At 47.3% G+C, this 23,007-nt stretch overlaps 1 protein-coding gene across 12 annotated transcripts in view; it reads left to right on the forward strand.

Annotated features, from left to right (window-relative positions):
* The window catches only part of RERE (arginine-glutamic acid dipeptide repeats), a 410,266-nt gene that overhangs the window by 140,020 nt on the left and 247,239 nt on the right, over positions 1-23,007 (forward strand). For 11 of the 12 annotated variants that reach the window (XM_061601794.1, XM_061601797.1, XM_061601792.1 and 8 more), the window contains one exon: positions 8,975-9,433. In XM_061601794.1, the coding sequence (XP_061457778.1) occupies positions 9,121-9,433 (313 nt within the window). In that variant the 5' untranslated portion in view covers positions 8,975-9,120. Of the gene's footprint in view, positions 1-6,353; positions 6,437-8,974; positions 9,434-23,007 lie in introns of those variants that run through there. The other variant, XM_061601798.1, reaches the window with a different exon arrangement.

Raw genomic sequence — 23,007 nt, forward strand, 5'->3', positions numbered from 1 at the left:
CCCTTGCTTGGATCAAGTATCTGTAGAAGTTCATGCTTTGGGCTTGGAGAGACACAGAAAGCTATTGCAAGGTACAGGGACGGCTGCGAGTTTAGACGGCCTTGAGAGGGGCTTGGACAGATTCACGGCGGAGCAGGCTGTCCGTGGCTACAGGTCGTGACGACTGTATCTACCCCTGATGGGGAGCAACAGTGAGGGAGGGTTGTGGCTCTCGTGTCTGGCCTGTGAGCTTCTCATAGGCATCCAGCTGGCCTGTGTGGGGAAACAGGATGCTGGCCTTTCCACTGACCCAGCAGAGGAAAGAGCCACGGCTCTAAGGTCAGATCATCTGCCCTGCACACAGAAGGTCCCAAGTTGAGTCCCCAGTAGCATTTCAGGTAGTTCTGGGAAAGGGTTCCTTGTCTGAAACCCTGATAAGTCGCTGCCAGTCAGTGTCAGCAGCACTGTGCTAGATTGGACCGATGGTCTGATTGAGTATAAAGCAGTTTGCTATGTTCCTGTTACTTACAAAACAGAGGTCCTCTTAGGTTCACCCTGAAGGCCTCTCTGCTTGCCTTTGGTACCTGGGCAGTACTCCTCAAGAAAGCACTTCCTTTTTAAAAATTTTAGCTCTTGCTCATGCTCCAATGGAACCAAAGGTGTGTTATGCCGACTTAGTTGTGGGTAATTGAGCGTCAGACGCTGCCTTCCATTGAGTCAGACCATTGGTCCATCTAGCTCAGTATGGTCTCCACTGGCTGGCCAGGGTTTCAAATGGGGGCCTTTTTCAGCCCTCCCTGGAGAGGTATTAACCTGGGACCTTCTGCGTGCAAAACAGATACTCTGCCACTGAGGTGTGGCCCTTCCATTTTGGGACATCGGAAGCTGCCTTATACTGAGTCAGAGCTTTGGTCCACCTAGTTCAGTACGATCGACTGACCGACCATTGACCCTTCCCCAAAGGTGCTAATAGAGATCATAATGTGGGAGGGACATATATATTCTGTCCCAGTTCTGTTATCTGTGTCAGCTTTCACAGTTGTTCAGCATGACCTGAGTTGCCTTGCCAGAGGCATGCACAATTGGACGCGCCCATTTCCTTTGCTTGCTGACTCATCCTGCTTGATGGCAAGCCCCACCCACATACCCCGTGTGGCCCAGGCCGTGTGTTGTGGGTGAGGTTTTCCCACGTCCCTCCCACTCCACTTCCCCCCCTCCCCGCTCATGGAAGGTCTCAATGTCATGAATTACATAATCCAGCACTGAACGTTTTATCGAAAGAGTTGTGACATGTATGGGGTGGTGGAAGGGAGGAGATAACCTAGCTGCTTAGAAGGACCTGCCTTTCCCTTATGACTCAGTAGCAAGGAGTTGTGTATGTTTTCAGGGTGACTTTCCATCTCGAGCCTGGCAAAACGGTTCCTCATGCCACGGGTAAAGCAAGGCCTGCATGCGAGTTTCACTCTCGACAGCCCTGCCCCCCCCCGCATAGAGATCCAGAATGTACGCACAGTTCCTTATCTATCTTCTAAGCAGTTTAATTTTAAGAAATCATTATGGGAACAGAAGATTAAAGAGAGGAAAAATACAGGCAAGGCAAGACTTGCTCCCTTGGGGAGGTGGCGAAAAACTAGAATTTATTGGTTTTGCTTGTAATTTGGATGTAGTAGTAGTGCCAGGCATTGTCTAGGTCTGTAGATGTGGGGATCTCCAATAAAAAAAAAAAAGTGTTGGTTGAAGAGGATAATTTCCTCATCATTAGGGATCTTGCTGCAAGCCTCAAACCAGAGCATGCCAGGGCGAGGTTCTTAGCATTCTGGAGAATAGGAGTACTTATACCTGGTTTCTTTGTTGAACATCCTAATGTAACTTGCTTGGGAAAATTCTCTAGGGCGGGTATGTGGAGATTTTATGACGTTAGTATACTAAATGGAAAAAAATTGTGATCTGTTAGATTTGTCTGTTTTTCTGCAAATTAGCTCTGTTAGATGAAGTATCCTGTTGGCATAGCTGGTTTTGGACTTTTGTCATGCCCTAACTGAGTTGAGGGTGACAAGGTGCTTCAGGAAATGGAACAAACACGCGCGCACACCCAGAGCAGTTTGACAGAGGCTAATTACGTTTTGGTTGCACTTAGCCGTCAGCTGTCTGTTCCTTTTGCTTTCAGTGAGTGCTAAATTTGCCTCCCTTTCCTTGACAGAAAGCACATCTGATAATCTGAGCTGTCCGTCTCTGTGCCATGGAGAGACGAGAGCCAAAGCCGTCTCTGTCCTCTGCAGAGTAGCCTGACCGCTGGACCGTGGCAGGTCCAGAGATGACCAGGTGTGGCAGATGCTTCCCTGATACCACCCTTGGAAGAAGAGGAGAGGAAGACTCTCATGTTGATTTGGTGCAGCTTTGGGAAGAGAAATCTGTGTGTGTGAGAGAGAGTTAAAACAGCATGGTCTTTCCCTCTCCAGCAATGTATTGTTGGAAAGTGAGGGTCCAACAGTGTCTGTAGCACTGTAGCATGGCTATGAGAGAGACAGTACTCAAGGTAGCGCTATCCAGGTAAGGGTTAGCTCAACACATTCCACTGAATTCTCTGGCACAAATGTTCTGTCCCACCTTTCTGAGATAATTGGAGACCTTGGGTTGGTGTACATGTGATTCCTAAGGGGCCTCCCCTCCAGGCGCTGACCTGCTTAACTTCAGGAAGGTTGCTGCATCATGAGAGTCATGCCCTGGTCTGAATGAGATGCAGCCCAAGATGCAAGGGATGCCAAGCCCTGGAGTGGGGGGTGTCACTGGGAGCAGGAGTGCCTTCCGTGGGCACCCTGCTCAACATAGGGAGGCATTTTGCTTGTTGAATTAATAAAGATTGGGACTCATCCTGATTATACAATTGAGGAGGCCATCTGCTTGGTGGGGATGGGCTGGAGGAGGAGAGGAGGGGGGTACAGCAGCTCAGTGGCAGAGCATCTGCTTTGCATGCAGAAGGCCCCAAGTTCAGTCCCCGGAATCTGTAGGTAGAGTTGGGAGAGACTTCTGCCAGAAACCCTGGAAAGCAACTGCCAGTCAGTGTAAACAGTACTGAGCTAGATGGACCAAGGGTCTGATACTATATAAGGTAGCTTCTTATGTTCCTATGAGGGTGGAGATCGATTGGGGAAGGGGCATTGCTCAGTGGTAGAGCATCTGCCTTGCATGCTGAAGGTCCCAAGTTCAATCTGTGACGATTCCCTGCCTGAAACCCTGGAGAGCTGCTGCCATTCAGTGTAGACAGCAGTGAGCTAGATGGGCCAATGGTCTCACTCGGTGGAAGGCCGCTTCCCATGTTCCCAGTGGCCTACAGGCAAGGTTTCCTTGGAGGGGCATCTCCCAAAAGAAAGACACTGTTGCCTGGGGAGGGGAGGGGGGAATACTGTTTGGAGATTTATTCAAGGAGTGTGAAGGCATGAATTCAAAAAGTCATCGGGTCTAGCTGTGTCCCCAGTTAGTCGCTGCTGTTTGCTTGCTCACATCATGTGCCTTGTTAAGAGTCACTTGATGAGGATTTCAGCCTCCAGAAGGAGTGGCTCCCTCGTGAGCTCCATGAACTGATGCCCTGTAGCCGCTGCTCTGGTCCTTGTGCAACTTCTCTGATCACAAGATCCTCCAGTTATGGCACTGTTGCCTGGTGGCAAAGCATGCGCTCTCTCTCCCTCCTGCATTCATAATATGGGCTCTCTGAGTTACGGTCCCTGTGCCTTTTCCCCTGTGCAAGGCAGGCTAGCTTCCCCCCCCCCGACATTTTGGTCTGTTCTCTATTGGCTCTTGTCGTTGGTCAGCATACAGTTTTCTGAGAAGGCTGCTTTGGACAACGTATGACAGGTGGTCAGCTGTGGGTCTCTCCCCCCACCCCTGGTCTCCTGCCTCCTGTTTTCTTCCCTATTCTCTGGGCTAGTAACGGGCAGTCCACTCGTTACTCCTTGGAGCAGGGGTGGGGAATCTTTCTCAGCCCGAGGGCCGCATTCACTTTTGGGCCACTTTCCAGGAGGCCACTTGCCAGTGGTGATCAGGGCCAGAGGCAAAAGCAGGTGGAGCAATTAATGCAAATTTCCCTTTTGTACAGTGAGCCAGTGTCTGTGCAGACTCACGCACCCCTCTCTCTGTCCTCCGTCCAGCCAAGCAGGAGGCGTTATCAGAGTTCAAGGACCCATTTGACAGGCAAAAAGCACTGGGGCTGTGGAGCAGAGCCGGTGGGGTGTGTGGCCTGGGGAGAGTTACAAGGGGGGTCAGGAGGGCCTCATTTGTGCATCCCCAAGGCTGATGTTCCCCACATCTGCCTCAGAGGGTTGGACTTGTCCCTGGGCTTCTGAATGCTGATCCGTGTCATTCTCTGTCTCCGCCCATGAGGAGAGAGAGATCTGTGGCACCTTAAAAAGGCTAAAATGAACACTCTTTAGGGGTCTAGGGAGGTCTTCAACGAGCTGATCTTTGCAGCCTGCAGACCATCCTTTTTTGTTTCTAATATAAAATTTACACTCTGCCGCCCCCTCCCCCTCGCCCCAAGTGGTCCACAAACTTGATGCTTGTGCTGATCTTTGGCAGGGCAGGTGATGGATAGACATTCTTTCCTTACCACAAGGGGCTTCATGGCTTTTGGTCTCTTTAGCTTCCCCCCGGACATCTCTGTGGGGAAAAGGCAGGCTGTGCATGGCTAAGGAGCAATGTTGGCGCACGGGAATTGATGCTCCATGCTCCCTTCCTCGTGGGTACTATTTCCTGCTCTCAGCATTAGAGCACCAAGCCATTTAGCCATATCTAGCTTTGTGCTAGGTGGACTGGCCTGGGCTGCAAGGTCCAGAACATAGGGAATGCCTTGCCCTTTTACTGAGCAAATATTTGCATCGAAATCTCCGCTTCTGCTGCTTCTTCTTGCCTATACCTGCCTTTGGAAACTTGAGCTTGTGGATCAGAATAGCTGTGGACAGATGGGTTTAATCAACCCTGAGAGGTTATTTGAACGAGAGCCTAATGCCTAGAGTGCGTTCTCATGATGGTCTTCAGTGTTTCAACATGCACAGGTGCAAGCTAAGTACAGAGCGCCACCTTGGAAAACGGCTGTACGAGCTGGAGTGTCAGCATTTGCATTTCAGTCTATGGGTCTGTCACTCCTGTAAATGATATAAGCTAGGAGGTCATGAAATTACAGCTGGTAGATGAGCGGTGTGTAGTGTACCGGTTTTAATCACCATGCCTATAAAAGCCTCTGGATGGGATTGGCACCAAATGTTTCTCGGATCAGATAACATCTCCACTGCTGTACAGTTGTAAATTGTCAGCGGAAATGTTGGCTTGAGGAGAGGGAAAGGAGCTGGAATCTTCCTGGGATGTTCGTCTCAGTCAGGAAAAAAGCAGCGGCAGAGAGACACTGAAGCCTTAGCCCCAGAGGTACCGCAGCAAAGTCAATTTGTCTCTTTGGATATTGTTACAGTTGGGGGATGATGTCACAGCTGGGTCTAAGAAGTGTTTTCTGTGTGCCTCTCTCTCTCTGTTTAAATGTTAGGGTCTGAGGGGTGAGATTTCAGGTACACCGAGCTGCTGACCTCCCCAACCCTGTCCAGTTTTTTGACAGGTATATAACCATTCTAAATGGCCCGGCCTTTTAAAATTTTCTACACTTAAAAAGCAAGCAAACAAGGTTCGGGGGTGTTTAGCATTAGATTTGGAGACTGTTCTATGGAATGTTTCTGTACAGGAGCAAATGGTAATAATGATATTCTCCCAAATTGGAAATCCTTCCTCTGGCCAATGGACTCGCAGTAAACATCCCAATAGACAGCACTGCTTAGTCAGCACCTGGACAATAGACAGCGAGGTCCAGCAGTCCATAGGCTGCGGAGAGGCTTTATAAAATGGGGCAAGGCTTTCCAAAGCGTCCACAGAGGCAAAACTGGGCAGCTCTCTCACATCTGTGCACACCCCTGGCATTTCTAAATTGGCAGGCTGTAAAAACAGGCTCTCTGTTCACTTGGCTCCACGCAAGGTTTTGATCCTTTCTTTTGATCCTTCCTTTTATTTTCAGATATATACATTTTTGTATCTGGCCCCTACATGGGACTTTCCACAACAACCCATGCAGTTGTGCATGGGGATTACATAACTATGTATAGAGAGAACTGCTCCTGTCTGGTGCAAGAGCAAAGATGAGTCAGCTGCACATTCTTTTGCCTCCAGCATCCACAGTTTGCAGCCAGCTCCCCAGTCGCCCACGTGCCTCTTCCCACTAGCCTTTCCCTGTGTGGTTATGCACCTCCAAGCGCAATTAGTGGACGGATACAGCTCAGCAATAGATCCTCGTGATTTATATGTAGAAGATCCCAGGTTCAGTCTCCATTTAGGACTGGAAAAGACCCGTCTGAAAAGTTGGAGAGCTGCTGTCACAGTTGGTGTAGATGGAACTGGCTGGATTGATGGTCTGACGTGGTATAAGGTACCTTCCTCTGTAAATGAGCCCTGAATTGGGAACCATGAGGATTGGAATCTTGCTTCATTTTTAAGGCAAGGACCATAGCTTAGTGGTAGAGCACATGCTTTGCATGCAGGAAGTCCCAGGTTCATTCTCCAGCATTTCCCCTTAAGAGGATCAGGTGAAGGGTGTGTGCCTCTCTGCCTGAGACTCTGCAGGAGTGCTGCCAGTCACTGTAGAAAATATTGGGCTGGATCAACAAGTAGCCTATGAAGCTGCATATTTTTTCCCAGTTCAGCAAGGCTGGAGTTCTGAGTTTTTATTTTATTTAACAACATTTATTTACTGCTTGATTGTAGAAAACCTCTAAGTGGTTAACAGAAAAATTAGTTAACAGAAAATTCAGCAGTGAAGCAGCTCAGACTGGTAGCTTAAATAGGAGATGGGGGTTCCATCCCTTCCAGGTTCTCAGCCAGGTCCCGCTCTCGGCATGTGCTGCTATGTGCTCCCCCCTATGTGCAGCTAGCCGGCCCTTTGGTGGCCACCCTAAAGCTTCTGTGTGGCTCACCACCCGTCCTGCTTCTGTGGCGCTGGGAGCAACGTGTGTGTGAGAATCTGCTAGCGAGTGAGAACCCTAGGTGGCTGGTGTGGTGGCCTCCAGTCCTAGCGAAGGCAAGTCTTGACCCGGCGGTTCTTCAGGATCTCTGGCAGTATGGAGATCTGCTGGAAGGTCCCATTCTCTCCCCTGAGGAGATCTTGGGCTCCTGGTCTGGGCAGGCTTGGACCCTGAGTAAATTGACAGCATGAGATGTCGTTAATAATACTTGCATTTAGAGAGAGAGTGAGATGAGTTCTAGAGTGTTCAACTTGCTTGCAGTGCTTGTTGCATTCCTGTAAGTGTGAGTTTCTTACTACTGTGCATGCTGAGAGAGCGGCAAGACCACCTAGCTCAGGGCAGATGTGAGATTTGATAGGGGTGTGTGTAATCTTCATTTGTGGCCACTGCACTCCATTTCACGAGCTCTGGGTTGTAAGATTCTGTCTTCTGCAAGGGTCTAGCAACACTACTTGCAGAATCATTAAACAGAAGTGATAGCAGTTTATTAGGACTAGATGGCTGCAGGAGAAGCTGTTCTGTGAAGACTGTCATTTTAAAAGCCAGTACATCTTTATATTGCACACTGACACATAACGTAAGAGGCTGTAACTCTCTTCCAGCCTTCGATCGAGAATTGTGCTTGTGGATTCCTTAACTGGTGCAAAATTCTGTTCAATCACAAAGGCTTTCCAGGGCAGCAGCTGCTGGCAGTTCTAGCCCAGCTTCAGCTTTTCTCCTAGCTGTTGCTCTAAAATAAAATAAAATAAAACCACCCCCATGTCATACACAACCTGTCAGTCCAAATTGCTGGCCCTGAGACTGACAGGGAAACAGTCATCAGGTAAAGGCTTAGCTTCAAACCGTGAGAACAGGAGCCTTTAACAATATGTGGCAGTGTTCCCTTATTGCAACCCTCCACTTGACTGAAGACGGGCAATTTTAAGTAGCAGGTTATGAGAGAGACTGTTTTTCTCTCTCTCTGGGAAGCCTGAGTTGTGAAGTCGTCTTCCTCTTTCGTCTGCTATCATTCAAAGGCAGTGGTAGTCTTGTGTGCAGAACAGGAAAGTGTGGTTTACGAGAGAGATGTGAGCCATAGAGATCATTGTTGTGTGAAGTCTCCATGTCTGTGTCAATATGTATTCTGCCATTTGCTCCACCCAAGCTCAGGATATAGATGGTAAGGAAAGGTTTCAGCATCCTGAGTGGCTCTGTGTATTGCATGCTTTTAAATTTTATTTTAAAAGCAAGTTTGGTTCTTATGGGTGCAGTGATAGGCATGCTTGGTCAAATGTCCCAATGCACTCAAATCACAGAGTACATTAATATGATCAAAGTTTCCTTCCTTTCTCAAAATGGTATTTTTATACTTGTCAGATAACTATTGTCATGACAGGCAGGATGTGCATGGATGAATGACCTCTTGATTGCAGGAATTTGGGGAGTGTTGGGGACAACACAATCTACCTTGTAGCATAGAATCATAGTGTTCAAAGGTACATCAAAAGGCCATCTAGTCCAACCCCCTGTCAATTGCAGGAAATCCATTGTTGCAGGATCCAGACTCTGCTTAAATCTCTACTAAAGGTGCGGGCAACCTTTAGCCCTCCAGATGTTGCTGCCCTACTGTCATCCTTGGCCGTTGGTCATGCTTGCAGGGGCTGTTGGGAGTTGTAGTTCATCAACATCTGGAGGGTGAAAGATACTTTACACTTGCGGTAGCAATGACCACTTTGCCAGCTCAGCATGTGGAAGCTGGAAAGTTATGGGAGGAGTTGGTTTGTGGGTAGAGAAGGAAAATCAGTGTTAGAGGGTAGGGGCTGTTGTTTGAACTTCCTGCTGGTGTTAAAAACCTTTTAACGCTGAAATGTTTTCCCCCCTAAATATTCAGTCTTTTCCTAGAAGTTGAGATGGTTGCCGAAGAATTCTGATGGCTAACATTTACTTTTCTCTTCTCCTTTTTAAAGAGCCTTGTTAAAACGCTGGGGTTGTTGGAGTGGTTGAATTTTTCCTGGAATTGAGTGAGAAATTCAGAAGACTGAAGCCCAGGCTCACTGTCTACCTTTCACGGAGGCCCAGCCGTGAGAGGACAGAAGAAGGCACCTGGCGAATCATGACAGCAGACAAAGAGAAGGACAAGGACCGGGACCGGGACCGGGACAGGGAGCGGGACAAGCGGGAGAAGGCGCGAGAGAGCGAGAACTCGCGGCCCCGTCGGAGCTGCACCCTGGAAGGCGGGGCTAAGAATTACGCAGAGAGCGACCACAGCGAAGACGAGGACAATGACAACAATAGCGCCACTACCGAGGAGTCCACAAAGAAGAACAAGAAAAAGCCCCCCAAGAAGAAATCTCGCTACGAGAGAACGGACAACGGGGAAATCACCTCCTTCATCACGGAGGATGATGTCATCTACCGGCCTGGAGGTAAGAGAGAGATCTGTTTGGAATCCAAACTGCATGTTGTGTCTGTTGCTTGGCTTGGTTTTCTTGGCTGAAGTGGGCAGAAAAAACGGTGACGGATGCCATTTGCTCCCTTAGCGGAATGTATAATTTTGGCCTGTCTGTGTTCAGCTTCACCTGAAGTCACCAGGAATCGGCTCTCGTTGTTGCTTATGTACAGACAGGGTGCTTTAGGGAGAATGAGAGGAGAGATCCCTGTCCCAAGGGACTTAACTGTTTAAAAATGGGCACCAAGGAAACAGACAAGGGGAAGTGAAATAGAGGAAAGGGTGAACCCACAAAATATACTTATTTCAAATAAGCAAACATTTTCTTATTTATAAGAGGGAGATTTATTATTATTAATATTGTTGTTGTTGTTGTTATAATATACTACCCCATAGCTGAAGCTCTCTGGGCGGTTTACAGCAATTAAAAACAATAAAAAGAAATAAACAAATTTTAAAACACAAAAAACAATTTAAAAACACAGTTTTTAAAAACAATTTAAAAATGCATACTAAAATGCCTGGGAGAAGAGAAAACTCTTGACCTGGTGCCAGAGAGATAACAGGGTTGGCGCCAGGCGCACCTCGTCAAGAAGATCGTTCCATAATATCCTCCCAGCTTTCCTCGGAGGAGGCACCCGGAGGAGATGTTGAGCGTAGTGTACGGGTGGGTTCGTCTCGGGAAAGGCGGTCCATCAGGTACTGTGGTCCCAAGCCGTGTAAGGCTTTATAGGTCAAAACCAGCACCTTGAATTGAGCTTGGAAACATACAGGCAACCAATGCAAGTGGGAGTTGTGGTCACTTAAAAAAAAAAAGCAGGATTTTGAGAGGGATTTGAAGCAAGTAAGGGAGGTGAGCTCATGGGGAGATTCTGGGAGGGAGCTCCAGGCAGCAGCAAGAAAGGGAGGATGGAGTCCATGGAGCTGATGTCTAAGGGCAAAGGACAAGTGAAGGTTGCAGGGAGGGATATGTTGGGATATAAGAGCAGAGGGGTATGGGGAAGGGGGAGGAAGGCCCTGGAGAGTTTTGACAGTAAGGACAAGAAATTTGTGCAGTACCCACAAACATGGAAAGTTTTATACATCCAAAATAATAGTATTTTTGTAGAATTAGGTAAGGACATGTTAAATTAACTTGGGTGGTGGTGGTTCTTTAAAAACCCAGCAAACAAATTAGTGAACCGTTTCCCTACCCAAATCTGCTGCCTTAACGGTGGACATTCCGCGACTACTCATTGTGCTCTTGTTTTCACCAGGATGTGTGTATTTATTCCTGATTCTCTTATCAAAAGAGCAAGCTTAGAAGAGCTGCTATATTTGTCCTCTGCTCCGCTGTAAAATCATTGGCATGCTGGAGGAGCGCTGTGGGAAGGAAAGACTGATGTGCTTTTCAAAAGAAGAGGGGGAAAAACACAGATGAAAATAAATCACCAGAAACAATTTTTTTCTAGATGTGTTGCGTTGCTGGAATGCTTAAAGCTCTGTGGTGTATGTGGAGTCACAGGCAAATCTTTTAAGTATGCCGAATTCTTCTTGGAGGCAGCCTAGTCCTGTGGGGTTGGTGGAAGGAAAGCTTTGAGATCCTTGGGCCAGTGCAGAAGTAATGGGGCCAATCTCTTAATAATGGTTAAGACATGAGAAAGGGCTGGAGAAAGGGCTGGAGAAATTGCTCTCTTCCCAGTATGAAGTCTTGCCCCCAGCTGCAATAAGATGTCTAGGAAACAAGTAGGCCCATTGAAATGTATATTAGCTCCTTGTTGATACACTGTTTTCCCTCCCCCTTAATTAGTCATAGTTAAGATGCATTGATGGTTCATGCGTGCATCCACTAGAAACAGGGCATTCTTGGTAATGGCCCCAGCTTTGTGCAGCTCCCTCCTTAGTAGAGAGCCCCCCCACTATATTCTTTTAGGTGTCTAGGTAATACTTGGCTTTTTCAGTAAGTCCAGGGGTAGAGAACCTGTGGCCCTTCAGATGTTGTTGGACTACAACTTTCATCATCCCTGACCATCAGCCATACTGGCTGGGGCTGATGGGGAGTTACAGTCCAACAACATCTAGAGCAGCCTTTCCCAACCAGTGTGCCTCCAGATGTTGTTGGACCGCAACTCCCATCTTCCTCACCATTGGCAATGCTGGCTGAGGCTGATGGGAGTTGTGGTCCAACAGCATCTGGAGGCACACTGGTTGGGAAAGGCTGCTCTAGAGAAAGACAGGCTCCCCGCCCCTGCACTCATGAAAAGATGTGCAATGTTGTGTGTACAGAGAAACTTTTACACTTTTTCTGTATTTGTGCGTTGCTGAGCATCTGATTTTTCCCCCCATCAGCCCAGAGCACCAAATTCTGAAACAGTAAGATTTGCCTTCATTATTTTACGCTTCCAGGTCATGGCTGGGAATGCACTGTTTGTCCATTTGTGTGTGCAAATGGCAAGGAGTCCATGCAAGGGTCAGTGCTGGGACAGCCTAACTTTCTGAGGTCAGAGGATCAAGAGCTCCTAGAGCGTATTAAGGGCAGCCATTACTAAGGCTCTGAGCAGTGTGTGGTGGCCATGCCTTGGGGTGTGTGTTTCTGCTTCTAAAATCAGGAATAGGTAATGTTGCTGTTTGTGAAGAGGGTCCCCCCAGTAGCTGTGGCAAATTTGCTTTCCTGCAGGTTCTGAGTTTTGACTCTGCCATCTACCTTGCTTGCTGTTTGGTATACCTGGAGTCCTGAGCACTTACGGCAGTTTGGGGAGGGTGAGTGGGTGACAGGGCTGGGGATGGCTGGGTAGGAACGGACAAGAGAAGCTGCATCTGCCTCCGGTTTCCTTCCTCTGTGGGAGATATAAAGTTCTCCAGCTTTGAATCTGGTACCCTTAACAATAGCGGCTGTGAACATCCCGCCAACACTCTACAAATGTTCAATACGTAGTATGTTAAAAAATGTCAGAGGGGAACAAACGCTGCCTCTGCTCCATATCCCCCCCTTTGTTAAAGTATTAACAATGCTCTACGTTGTTCAGGTTGCCTGGATCACTGCCTCAGGTGGAAAGAGACCCCGTGTAATTGGGAGTGTCGTGTTGCCCCAGGCCATTAGACATCTGTCACTTGTAATCCCATCCAGGATGGGCTCTGTTTAATAGTGCATTGTGCCATCCCCTCCCTTTCCCCCTCCCACTCCTTGTGGGCTTGTTCTGCTCATTCAAGGAGAGGAGACCACCCCGCTTTGGTTAGTCACTTCCACACTTCAGTTAGCTGTTGGGGGCGGGCCTGTAAGAAACATGGGAAAAAGCTGAGTCCTTTCTCTGCAACTTGCTGGAGGATCTGGCCTCAAAAAAAGCAAGCAAGGCTTTTCCCTGAGGATGATGGATGATGTTCCTGACAAGGATGGTGCCTTCTACTCGAAGGAACAGGCAGGGGCCACTAAAGCCTTTTGCTCTCCAATAGGAGGCGTCACCCCTCTCAGTAGACTGTGCCTGCCTGCGGGTGGCGTCAGGTGGGGTCCTCTTGTGTTCTCTAGCACAGTGATTCCCAACCTGAGGGCCGTGAATTAATCCAGGGGGGCTGCGAAAATAAAATAATTATTTATTATTATTTTTTAAAAGTCTTCATTCCCTGGATGCTGTCTGCTCTCCACTGCTGCTGCAGACTGCATCTCCCCTTGCTACAAATAAGAGGGGAGGACTTTTGCTGAAGTGACAGAGCGTCTTTGAGGTGTGCAGAGGGCAAGCGTCTGCCTATAAAACATGTGGCAGGCTGAGGGTGGAGCTACCAGGAAGAATTGGGGATTACTGTCACTGACTCCTGTCTCCTCCTACTCCTGTCTCCTTGGTGCTGATGATGCCCTTGCTCAGAATGAGAGGAGAGGGCTTTTCGTGAAGCAAAAGAAGCAAGGCTGCAAGGAAAGGCTGCTTTCCCCCTTCCTTCCTGGCAGCCAGGCTGCCTGCCTTTCTTGGCTGTTGATTCACTGCCATCTCCTTTTAAAAATTATTCTTATTTGCGAGGCCACCCAGATGGAGCCAAGGAGCAGTGAGGAAGCTCAGGGCTTGCTTGCCCCAAATCTCTGAGGCTAAGTGTGTGTGCCAGCATCCCCCCTTTCTTCCACCTACACTCCACCCACCCAATCTCGCTCTCCAAGTTGCTGCGGTTGTTTAGGGTTCCCCCCCTCCCATGTGCCTGAATGCATGCACGCCTGCAGATGCTTGCAGGAGGGCAGGGCTGTGGAGTCGGTATGCCAGACCTTCGACTCCGACTCCTCTATTTTTCTGCTGTCCGACTCCGACTCCTTCATAAATGGCAAATGTATATTAACTAGTAACAAATTTACTGTAGTAAAATGGTAGCACAAGGCATTTCATCACCACCACGTGAATCCAGAGCTTGGAAAAGTTACTTTTTTGAACTACAACTCCCACGAGTTCAATCCCTGGGGCTGATGGGACTTGTAGTTTTAAAAAAGTAACTTTTCCAAGCTCTGGATTCATGTGGTGGTGATGAAATGCCTTGTGCTACCATTTTACTACAGTAAATTTGTTACTAGTTAATATACATTTGCCATTTATGAAGGAGTCGGAGTCGGTACATTGACTCTGACTCCACGACGCCGACTCCGACTTCACAACCCTGCAGGAGGGGCAGGTGTGTTTGTGTGTGTACATGCACTGATCTGTCTTCTGTTCTGCTCTCCTTTCCCAAGTCATCAGTTCTGATGATCCATCCCAAGGCCTACAAGCACTAAGCCCCCTCCTCAATCTATCCAGCCTTTTGTCTTCACAATCTAGCGCCCCCACCACTACCACATAGCTGCTTCAGGTTGGCTGAGGCTGGGGTCCACGTACTGCAGCTGAAATGTATTTAATTACTTATTTATTATTGCATTTATATCCCACCTTTCCAACAAGTTGCTCAAGATGGTGCAATGGTGTCCCCCATTTCCATTTTATCCTTACACAGACGCTGTGAGATAGGTCAGGCTGAGTCCAAGGCCACCCAGTGGGCTTTATGGCTGGGTGGGGATTTGAACCTGGATCTTAGTCCTACACTAACTCACTAGTGTTGGGAGGCAGGACTGTACATCTCCAGTCTGGGATGGAGGGGTATACCAATTTGATTGGACTTTGCATTAACAAAAGAAAGCAACACCTCCCTGTCTGCAGGGAGCTTTTAATGGAAAGGGATATTTGGAGTTGTGATTTTGCCGCGCACCATTTTTTTTAATTAACAGAGACTAAAATTACAATTAGCAGGGGGTGGGGTCACGAAATCTTTTGAGCTTACAAAGGGGGTCCCGTACTCATAAAGGTTGGGAAGCCCTGCTCTAGTGCGCCTCCATTCTGATCTGTATTCCTGCAAATGACTTTTGTGGGGGCTCTCTCGATCTGTCGTGTGGCTATGCACATGGAAGAGGAGAATTCCTGTTTGTGCAATAGCAAATTTATTTATTTATTTATTTATTATTTCAATTTATATACCGCCCTTAGCAGAATAGCTCTCAGGGCGGTGAACAAACAAGATAAAATACAATATATCATAATAAAAATCATAAAAACATATACAAACAAACAACAAAAAACACTACAAAAACACAATACGACAAAAATTAAAAAATACGGATTAAAAGATTAAAATGGTTAAGAAAATTTAAAATGTGGGGAAACGTTTCTTTTTAGGGCTGTGGTGTCCCATCATTTTCCTTTGTACTTGTCCAAATTGTGACAAAATGTGTCAACATTTTCGCCACATGAAACCCTCCCACCAACCCCCCCCCAGTGTTTTTAAGGGTAGAAAAATACAACATAATGTTTGAATGATTTGTTGGTAGAATTAGTGAGAAATCTCGCATACCTTTTCATTAAATAGTGCAGGGAAATCCGTCATAAAATCAGCTAGACTCTGCCTCCAAATTTTCATCCAATATTTCTGCCCTATATTTTGTTTTCACCATTGTTACCGCAGAAAAATTGTAAACAACCTTGGAATTACTGTATTTGGAACCCCAGCTGTGATTGTTAAGGGCAAAGGGTGGATGCTTTTTTGAACTGGTGCATGTGTAAAAGAATCTTTTTTTTTAAAAAAAAATCATTTTAAATTATGTGATAGAAGTAACGCACCAATTTTCCACAGGTCAGTAGCTGTATCGCCGCAAGTGGTAACTGTGCAGGACACCAGATTTTTAGGGCTTGGTGCTATTTCAGGGAGAGGAAGAAAGCTCTTCATGCCATGGAAAGGCTTTTGATCCAGCTTGTACCTTTGGGAAATTCAGAATGATATATGTGGTGCATAAACTGTATTAGTGTTGGATGGACAACTGCTGAAATGGGTTGGCGGCCTGAGACCTCAGTTTTGGTCTGCTAACAGAAGATGCTTCATTTATGTTTTTGGTGTGTGTATGAGTGTGGCTGGGTAGTAGTCAAGGAATGCAAAGTAAACTTTAGCATAATACATAGCATCACCTATGAGCATGGAACATTACCACTGAACAATGTCAAGAAAAGTCCCTGCCCCAAGATGTTTACAAATTATATGAGACGCTTCTCTGAGGTGCTTGGGACTCGGCAGATGTGAAGAGGCAGCATGGCACGGCAAGGGAGTTGGTGACTGGCAGGGATCATTAGGCCGGTGTTGTGTTGACTTGCCGCTTTGGACAATCTTCCATTGACTTTTATCGTACCAAGTTTCCAAAACTAGCTTTGGATGTGTGGTGCAGATGGGGCATTAGTCCTTGCTGGTGCCAGGAGCTGAGGTCACTTTCCCTTCTGCTCTTCATCCTGCTAGCATAAAAGGGGCATCCCATTGTGCTGACTTTTTGGGGGAAGGGTTTTTATCCCAGTTGGCTTCTTTCTTTTTCTCTTTTGCCGTTCAAACCTTTCCCCAGTGGTTGTCAAAATAACTTGTCATAATAACAAAATTTGCTTTACTCTATACCACATGCATCCAGTTTGGCTTACAGGGTACTTTTTCTTCATGAGGGAACCGATGGGGGGTTTGTGAGCGCATCTCTTCCCGTGCACAAGGCGGATAAAACGGCTAGGTGCCAGTCAGATGATCTGGGTTTACACTGTCGCTTTAAAAAGGCCTGTTTATTTTGCAGATTTGTCCCCAGTGGCGGCATAAGGAGAAGAGTGTGGTTGCTGGATTGGACCCAGCGCACATCTAATTCAGCATCCTGTTTCCCACAGTGGCCAGTCACAGCTGGCTAGGCCTTGATCAGCATTTGGCTGTGTCTGGGAGGCAAGTGGGTGCTTTCTGCAGCCCTCAAGTGGCAATGAGTGGTTTTGCACGTCTCTTTTTTATTATTATTAAAAGGGGTCTGATGACTTTGAGAACAGAGGAAACTGCCTTATGTCAGATCAGACTATTTGTGGGGAAAGGCCGTACTCAGTGGTAGAGTGTCACTGTTGATATTCCTGAGCTAGGTGGACCACTTTTCTCAGCATAAAGCAGCTTTCTATGTCTTCAGGGAAGAGCCGTAGCTCTGTGGCTAGACCATCTGCCTTGCATACATGCAGAAGGTCCCGGGTTCAGTCCACGGCATCTCCAGGTAGAGCTGGGAGAGATTCCTGTGTCTGAAACCCCAGAGAGCCCCTGCCAGTCAGAGTAGGCAATGCTGAGTTAGATGGACCAAGGGTCTGACTCAGAATAAGGCAGCTTCCTATGTTCCTGTCTCTCCAGGCCAGAATTGTCTACCGTTGCTCTTCCAGGGGCTCGGGTGACAAAACGTCTTTCCCATCACCTGCTGCCGTTAGCTGGAGTCACCCAAGGATTGCACTCCCCACATGCAAACCTTGCTCTGCCACTCGGACTACTGTCCCTCCCTTCTCTTTCAGCTTACTGAGTGGCAGAGCTACTGTTGACTGCTGCAAACTGCAGGGCTGGCGCCAAAAAAAAGCACCCTGTCTCGACTTCTTCCCCTTTAGGGCTGTGTAGTGAAATGCAGCCCTTACTCCCACACTGTCACATTTTGCTGCGCCATTGTGTGGCAGGCGGTGCTCGGGGAAATGTGCAAGAGGACACTGATCCTCGGTAGATTTAAAAAAAAATCACGTTATGCAACTAGGGGAGGGGAATTTAGGGCACCCGATATCAACAGCCCTGTGTTTTTTGTCACCAGGAGCTCCTAAACTGCTTCTTTTTTGGGGGAGGAGGGCAATATTAGTGCCAGTCACCTGACTGGCAGATGAGGTGTGGGAAAGCCATTGCTTTCTACTTTCTTTCCCTGGCCGTCAGATAATTAAGTGCCGACATGTCAAAAGCAAAACACCCCGTCTGGCTCTTGGGGTGTGCACCTGTCTGATGCAACGAGATTGCAAAGGATTGGGATTCTTGACGGTGGGTAGACTTTTTGGCAGGCTAGCCTTAATGGTCCTGCAAAAGGCAGTCACAGGGATCTTGGCAGCATCTGTGGATGCCTTTCTGAAATGTTATCGTGCTTGTTCCTTTCCACGGTCTTCTCCTACACATAACTCTCTTGAGCAAGAGCCAGATGACCCCCCCCCCCCAATTTTCTCTGGATTGTCTGTTGTCGCTTAGAAAAGCAAGGCAGTGCCAGTTTCAGCATGGCAATCGGAAGCCAGAAGTGCAAATGGTAGGGCCTGTTAGCTTAGCTTAATAAGGGTGGAAGTGGGGTATCCATTGCATTCCTCTGGGAGGGTACCTTTCCCACTTTAGCAGATGGATGTGAGGACGCTGTCAATTTTGCTATGGCTATCCAGAACCTTTTAAAAGGATCTACAAGGATTTGTGAGGATCCGTTCCAAAAGTGGCATCAGCAGCTACATAAACAACAAACAGGGCAGTGGGAAGAAACCCTGGTAACAGTGAGGGGGAAAATGTTTTAGTGTTGGCTAAACAGAAGGTAGAAAGAGCACACTTCCGACATGTTTTTTTTTTTAGTAGTATCTTCCTGGGCTAATCTGCTGCCCTAAGATGATGATAGAGCCAGTGTGGCATAGTGGTTAAGGTGCTGGACTACGACCTGGGAGACCAGGGTTCGAATCCCTACACAGCCATGAAGCTCACTGGTTGACCTTGGGCCAGTCACTGACTCTCAACCTCATGAAAACCCTATTCATAGGGTCGCCATAAGTCGGAATTGACTTGCAGGCAGTACATATGGCAAGATGATGATTCCTAAACTTCAGACAGCTGAAGCAAAGTCCCTCCCCCCCCCCTTGACTTAAAATGTGAGGTCTATTTCACTTTTGCATCTGACATCCTCCTCTTCCAGCGTTTGTAAGAGGAAAAACCATGTTTGCAGAGGAACCCGTCCCCCTATATGTATGTCTGCATGAATATTGTTGTTGCCTCCTGCAAGGGCAAGTAACTTTCGTCACTGTATTGAGAAGGATATTACTGTGTCACTAAGGGACTAAGGTAAAAAAATAGTGTGACACCTTCTACCCACTCGTGTGGATTTTGGGTTTGTTTGTGTTTCTCAAAACAAACAAACTGCCTCCTCACAGGACAAAATACTTCTTTTGAGAGCCTCCCCCTCGGGTTTCAAAGTTAATTTTTAATATGACATTGGGGTGTAGTGTTAATTGGATGCGATGTTTTTTTTAATCCTATTGGGCATCCATGAATGCAAGAATGTGGTGGAAAACACTGAAAGGTGATGTAGTTGACTAGGAAATGCAGAGATATGTGTGGGTAACTTTGATCTAGGGAAATATATTGTAGGAGCCACGCTGTAGATTCAAGGCTTCCTCCTGATAGAGAATTCTACTATGGTATTAGTTTGCTTTTAATAACGTCTTGAATGGTGTCCTGCTACTTGTTATAATATCGTATGGGCTGATGATGGCCTTTGGCCAAGCGACAAAGGGTTGGATTTGGAGATCATTCTGCTAAAGTGAACGGCCAACAAAAATGTTGATTTCCAGAAGGGTAGCAGCGTCTAGTCTGCTGCAGCAACAAGGAAAGGCTGCACAGTACCGTACAGTCGTAACAAATTTATTATGGCATCAGTGTTTGTAGACCATAGTCCATGTAATGACCATAGTCCATGGGAACTGTTATTAAATGTGTTACGGGCTTGACGGAGTTAAAGGAATGTCTGGGAGTATGAGTGATGTAAGACTGCCAGGTGTGTGTGTGCGTGAGTGACAGTTGGTTTTGACAATTAGGAAGCTTTTTGTTGTTAGGATTTGGAGTGGAAGGAGGGAGGCTGTGTTGTGGGAGTGAGCTGGGTGGAAAAAGGTTTAATTACATATTAGTTAGAGGGGGGTAGGATAGGTAGGAAAGACAGGGACTATACATCAATATACTATTTAGCATCTTGTATTTTAGTAAAGTTACTTTGTTCATTTAAATCCCTGCTGTGGCAAGCCTCGCGCTGGATAAGGATTTCCTGCACCAAGCGTGGGGTGTCAGAAGGGATAATCCCTCGTGAAGGGCGGGTTTGCGACAGTCCACCTCGTCAGATGTGTGGAAGTGTCATTCTAAATTGGCCAGCATATATGCACATGTTATTGGGGAGGGGGGATTTAAAAGTATGCTTTTTTAAAAAACACACCCACCCCACAATCTCTAGTCAAGCCAGCTGGTGACAGGATGGATAGTCTTTCACCTTCCAAGAAAATGGATGATAACGAGCCGAGTTTGCTTGCAGCGCCATATAAGCCCAATGTGTAGTGGACTCAAATGGGAGAGACCCTTCACATCAATCAGGTATTTCTTGAGAAACATAGTCAAGAGAAGGGACCCACGTGCACGCCCACCCACACGCATGCTAGGTGCCATGGAAAGTGGACAGTCCCTGTTTGAGGTTATCAGGATTTCTTTCGTTTGCATAGGTGCTAGCTGCTAAGTGCAAATCCTCGTTTGTGGTGGATTGCTTGCCAAGGGAAAGAGAGAGAACACTTAGCAGTTAAGGCGCTCTCCCTCTCCCTCCTCGAATGCCTATTTCTTGGGGAGAGAGGGTGGAGGCCCCATAATGGAGAGCAGGAAGGCTGTAATTTGGGCCTTTGTTCAGACTTCTGATGGGTGTTCTGGCCCAAGACAATCATGTTAACGCAAAATAAGGCACCCGCCCCTCCTTGTTACACGCTGGGAAGGAGGTGATTTCTGAATGCTTCTCCTCCTCATCTTCCTCCCCCCCCCCTTCCTGCCATAGTGGTAGAATCCTTCTGATTGTCCTCTTGCTCTGGTTAGTCTCTTGCCTTCGGGGCAGAGGAAGCCCCACTGATATCAGGGTGCCTAATGTTGTGTAAATGGGTGGACTGGAAGACTCTGAGGATTGCCACAAGAAACCTGATGCCTTGCCAGTCCCTGTGTTCCAAGGATCCAGGCCTTGACAGCCATGCTCAGGAGCTGCTTTTTCTGGGAGAAACTAGAGTTGATACTCTCTGGTGCTGTCACTGGCCTGTGCGGGAACAAGTGTTGCATGCTGCTGCAATCTCATCTTTCTTCTCGTGCTTTCTTCTTGAAAGGATCTTGGGGCCGAGAAAGTGAGACCCTTTCTGAGGGTGTAGGTGCCATCGCTCATAAGACCCCCTCGATTGCTACCCCACCTTTTGCATTCCTGGGGAGTCTTTGAAATTTATATGCTGTCAACAGGGTAGTTGCTCAAGAACAATAATAACTGTAAAAATGTAGCGACATTTGTTTTGGTAGTGTGGAATGTCCTTCTTATGGGTGCTAGCCAGCCATGCCCTCTTCCAAAATACTCCATTCCATCCTCTCCCCCAACAGTCCCTTAGCATTCCATGCCCACTGAGCTTGGTGACTCCTCATTGGACTATTCTCTCCCCCGCCCCCGGTTTTATCCCTATTTTTTTCCCCACCTCTGCTGATATCTCCCTCTTTCCGTATGGGGAGGAGTGCCATTTTAGCTACAACTGCATGAACTCACAAAGACTTTCTAGTGTTCAAAGCACTTCATGTATATTATCTAGAGAGCATAGTGTAATGGACCTGAAAGACCAGGGTTCAAATCCCCACTCACCCATGAAGGTCACTGGGTGACTTTGAGCCAGCCATTATGTCTCAGTCTAAACTACCTCACAGGGTTGTTGTGAGTGTGAAATGGAGAGGGGAAAACCATGTACACCACCTTGAGCTCCTTGGGGGATATATAAATAAATCGTTATGTTTAATAGAGGTTTAACAGCCATTGTTTCCACCATTGTACTTTTGCTGAAGGTGCAGAGAGGGCACTTATTAGAGATCCCCTTCTCGCAGGCCTATAATTCCCAAGATTTCATGGGAAAAAGGAATGGCTATTAAGCCCAGCTTTGCAAAAAAGTCCACTAAAATTAATAGCGAAAAAACCTGCCTATGGAGAACGCTTTCCTAGAGCTGGTTTTTTCTTGCCACGCAGAAGTAGACCAATGATGTAGCGTTGTTTGCTCCAGGGGTCCCCAACCCTGTTAACCCTGGCAGCACATCTGGAAATCTAAGAAAGTGTTGTGGGTATCAGGGCTGTGGAGTCGGAGTGGTGGAGTCGGAAGCAATTTTGGGTGGATTCGGAGTCAGTAGAAATGTACTGCCTCCAACTTCAAAATAAAATTAATATTTTAATATTAATATTCATACTAATATTTATTAATATTAATACATTAATATACATTTGCCGTTTATGAAGGAGTCTGAGTCAGACAGTAGAAAAATAGAGGAGTCGGAGTCGAAGGTTTGACATACCGACTCCACAGCCCTGGTGGGTATCACAGTATACCCATTTCATGGATGCTCAGAAAGCAAAACAAACGAAGCACAGCCGCCCATGCAGGCAGCCCCCACCCCTCAAATCATCTAGGAAAGCACTCGCTTCCCCACCAGGCAAAACATCCCCGTGTCACTCTCTGGTTTTGGAAATGTATCGGGCAGTAGCAGAGGCTCCTTTTTCTTTTCTTTTCCAAAGAGTTTTAGAGGGAGCCTGGAAGGCAAAAGCAGCTGCCCCATCCCAAATGGGGCCCAGAAGCATTCTGCTTTCCAGCCAGCTCAGCACCGCGATGGTTTTCTCAGATTAAAAAAAAAAACCCATAAAACCTGTTTTTTAAAAAATTGCGAGGGGCAGAGAACCTTGGGGGATGCCAAAGGTATGTGCCTGTGTGTCTAAGGGAGTCATGTTGGGGATCCCAGTTCTACTCTGACTGGCAGCAGCACTTCAGAAACTTGGCCAGAGATCTGCTTTGCTTTGCTTTGCCATCATGGGCTTCCTGCTGCTGGGGATTGAACCTGGGGCCTTCTGCATGCAGGGCAGGTGCTCTGCCACGGGGGCTTAGGATCCCCCCTTCCCTTGCAAGCCTGCTGGGCTGGTTTTATAAGCCCAATCCTAACTGCGTTTACCACGTTAACTTCAACATGGTTGATGTCTGAATATGGGCACGTAGATGCGAAGGCTAACCAAAAAGTGTAGAGTGCCTCCCCCCCCCTCTCTCTGTGTGTATTACAGAACATTATAAGAAGCATGCCTTTGTGAAGTGCTTCAAATTGAGATCATACCCAGGGGCTGTGCAAAACTTAGGAGCTGGAAAAGACCGCGGCAGCTAGGCCCCAATAGCTTCTGTGCATTTCTGATCCACCTGTTGTCTTGCAAAATGACACTTGGGTGATTATCGTTGTGTCATT

Source organism: Rhineura floridana, chromosome 18 (genome assembly GCF_030035675.1).
Source record: "Rhineura floridana isolate rRhiFlo1 chromosome 18, rRhiFlo1.hap2, whole genome shotgun sequence".
NCBI classification, from domain to species: domain Eukaryota; kingdom Metazoa; phylum Chordata; class Lepidosauria; order Squamata; family Rhineuridae; genus Rhineura; species Rhineura floridana.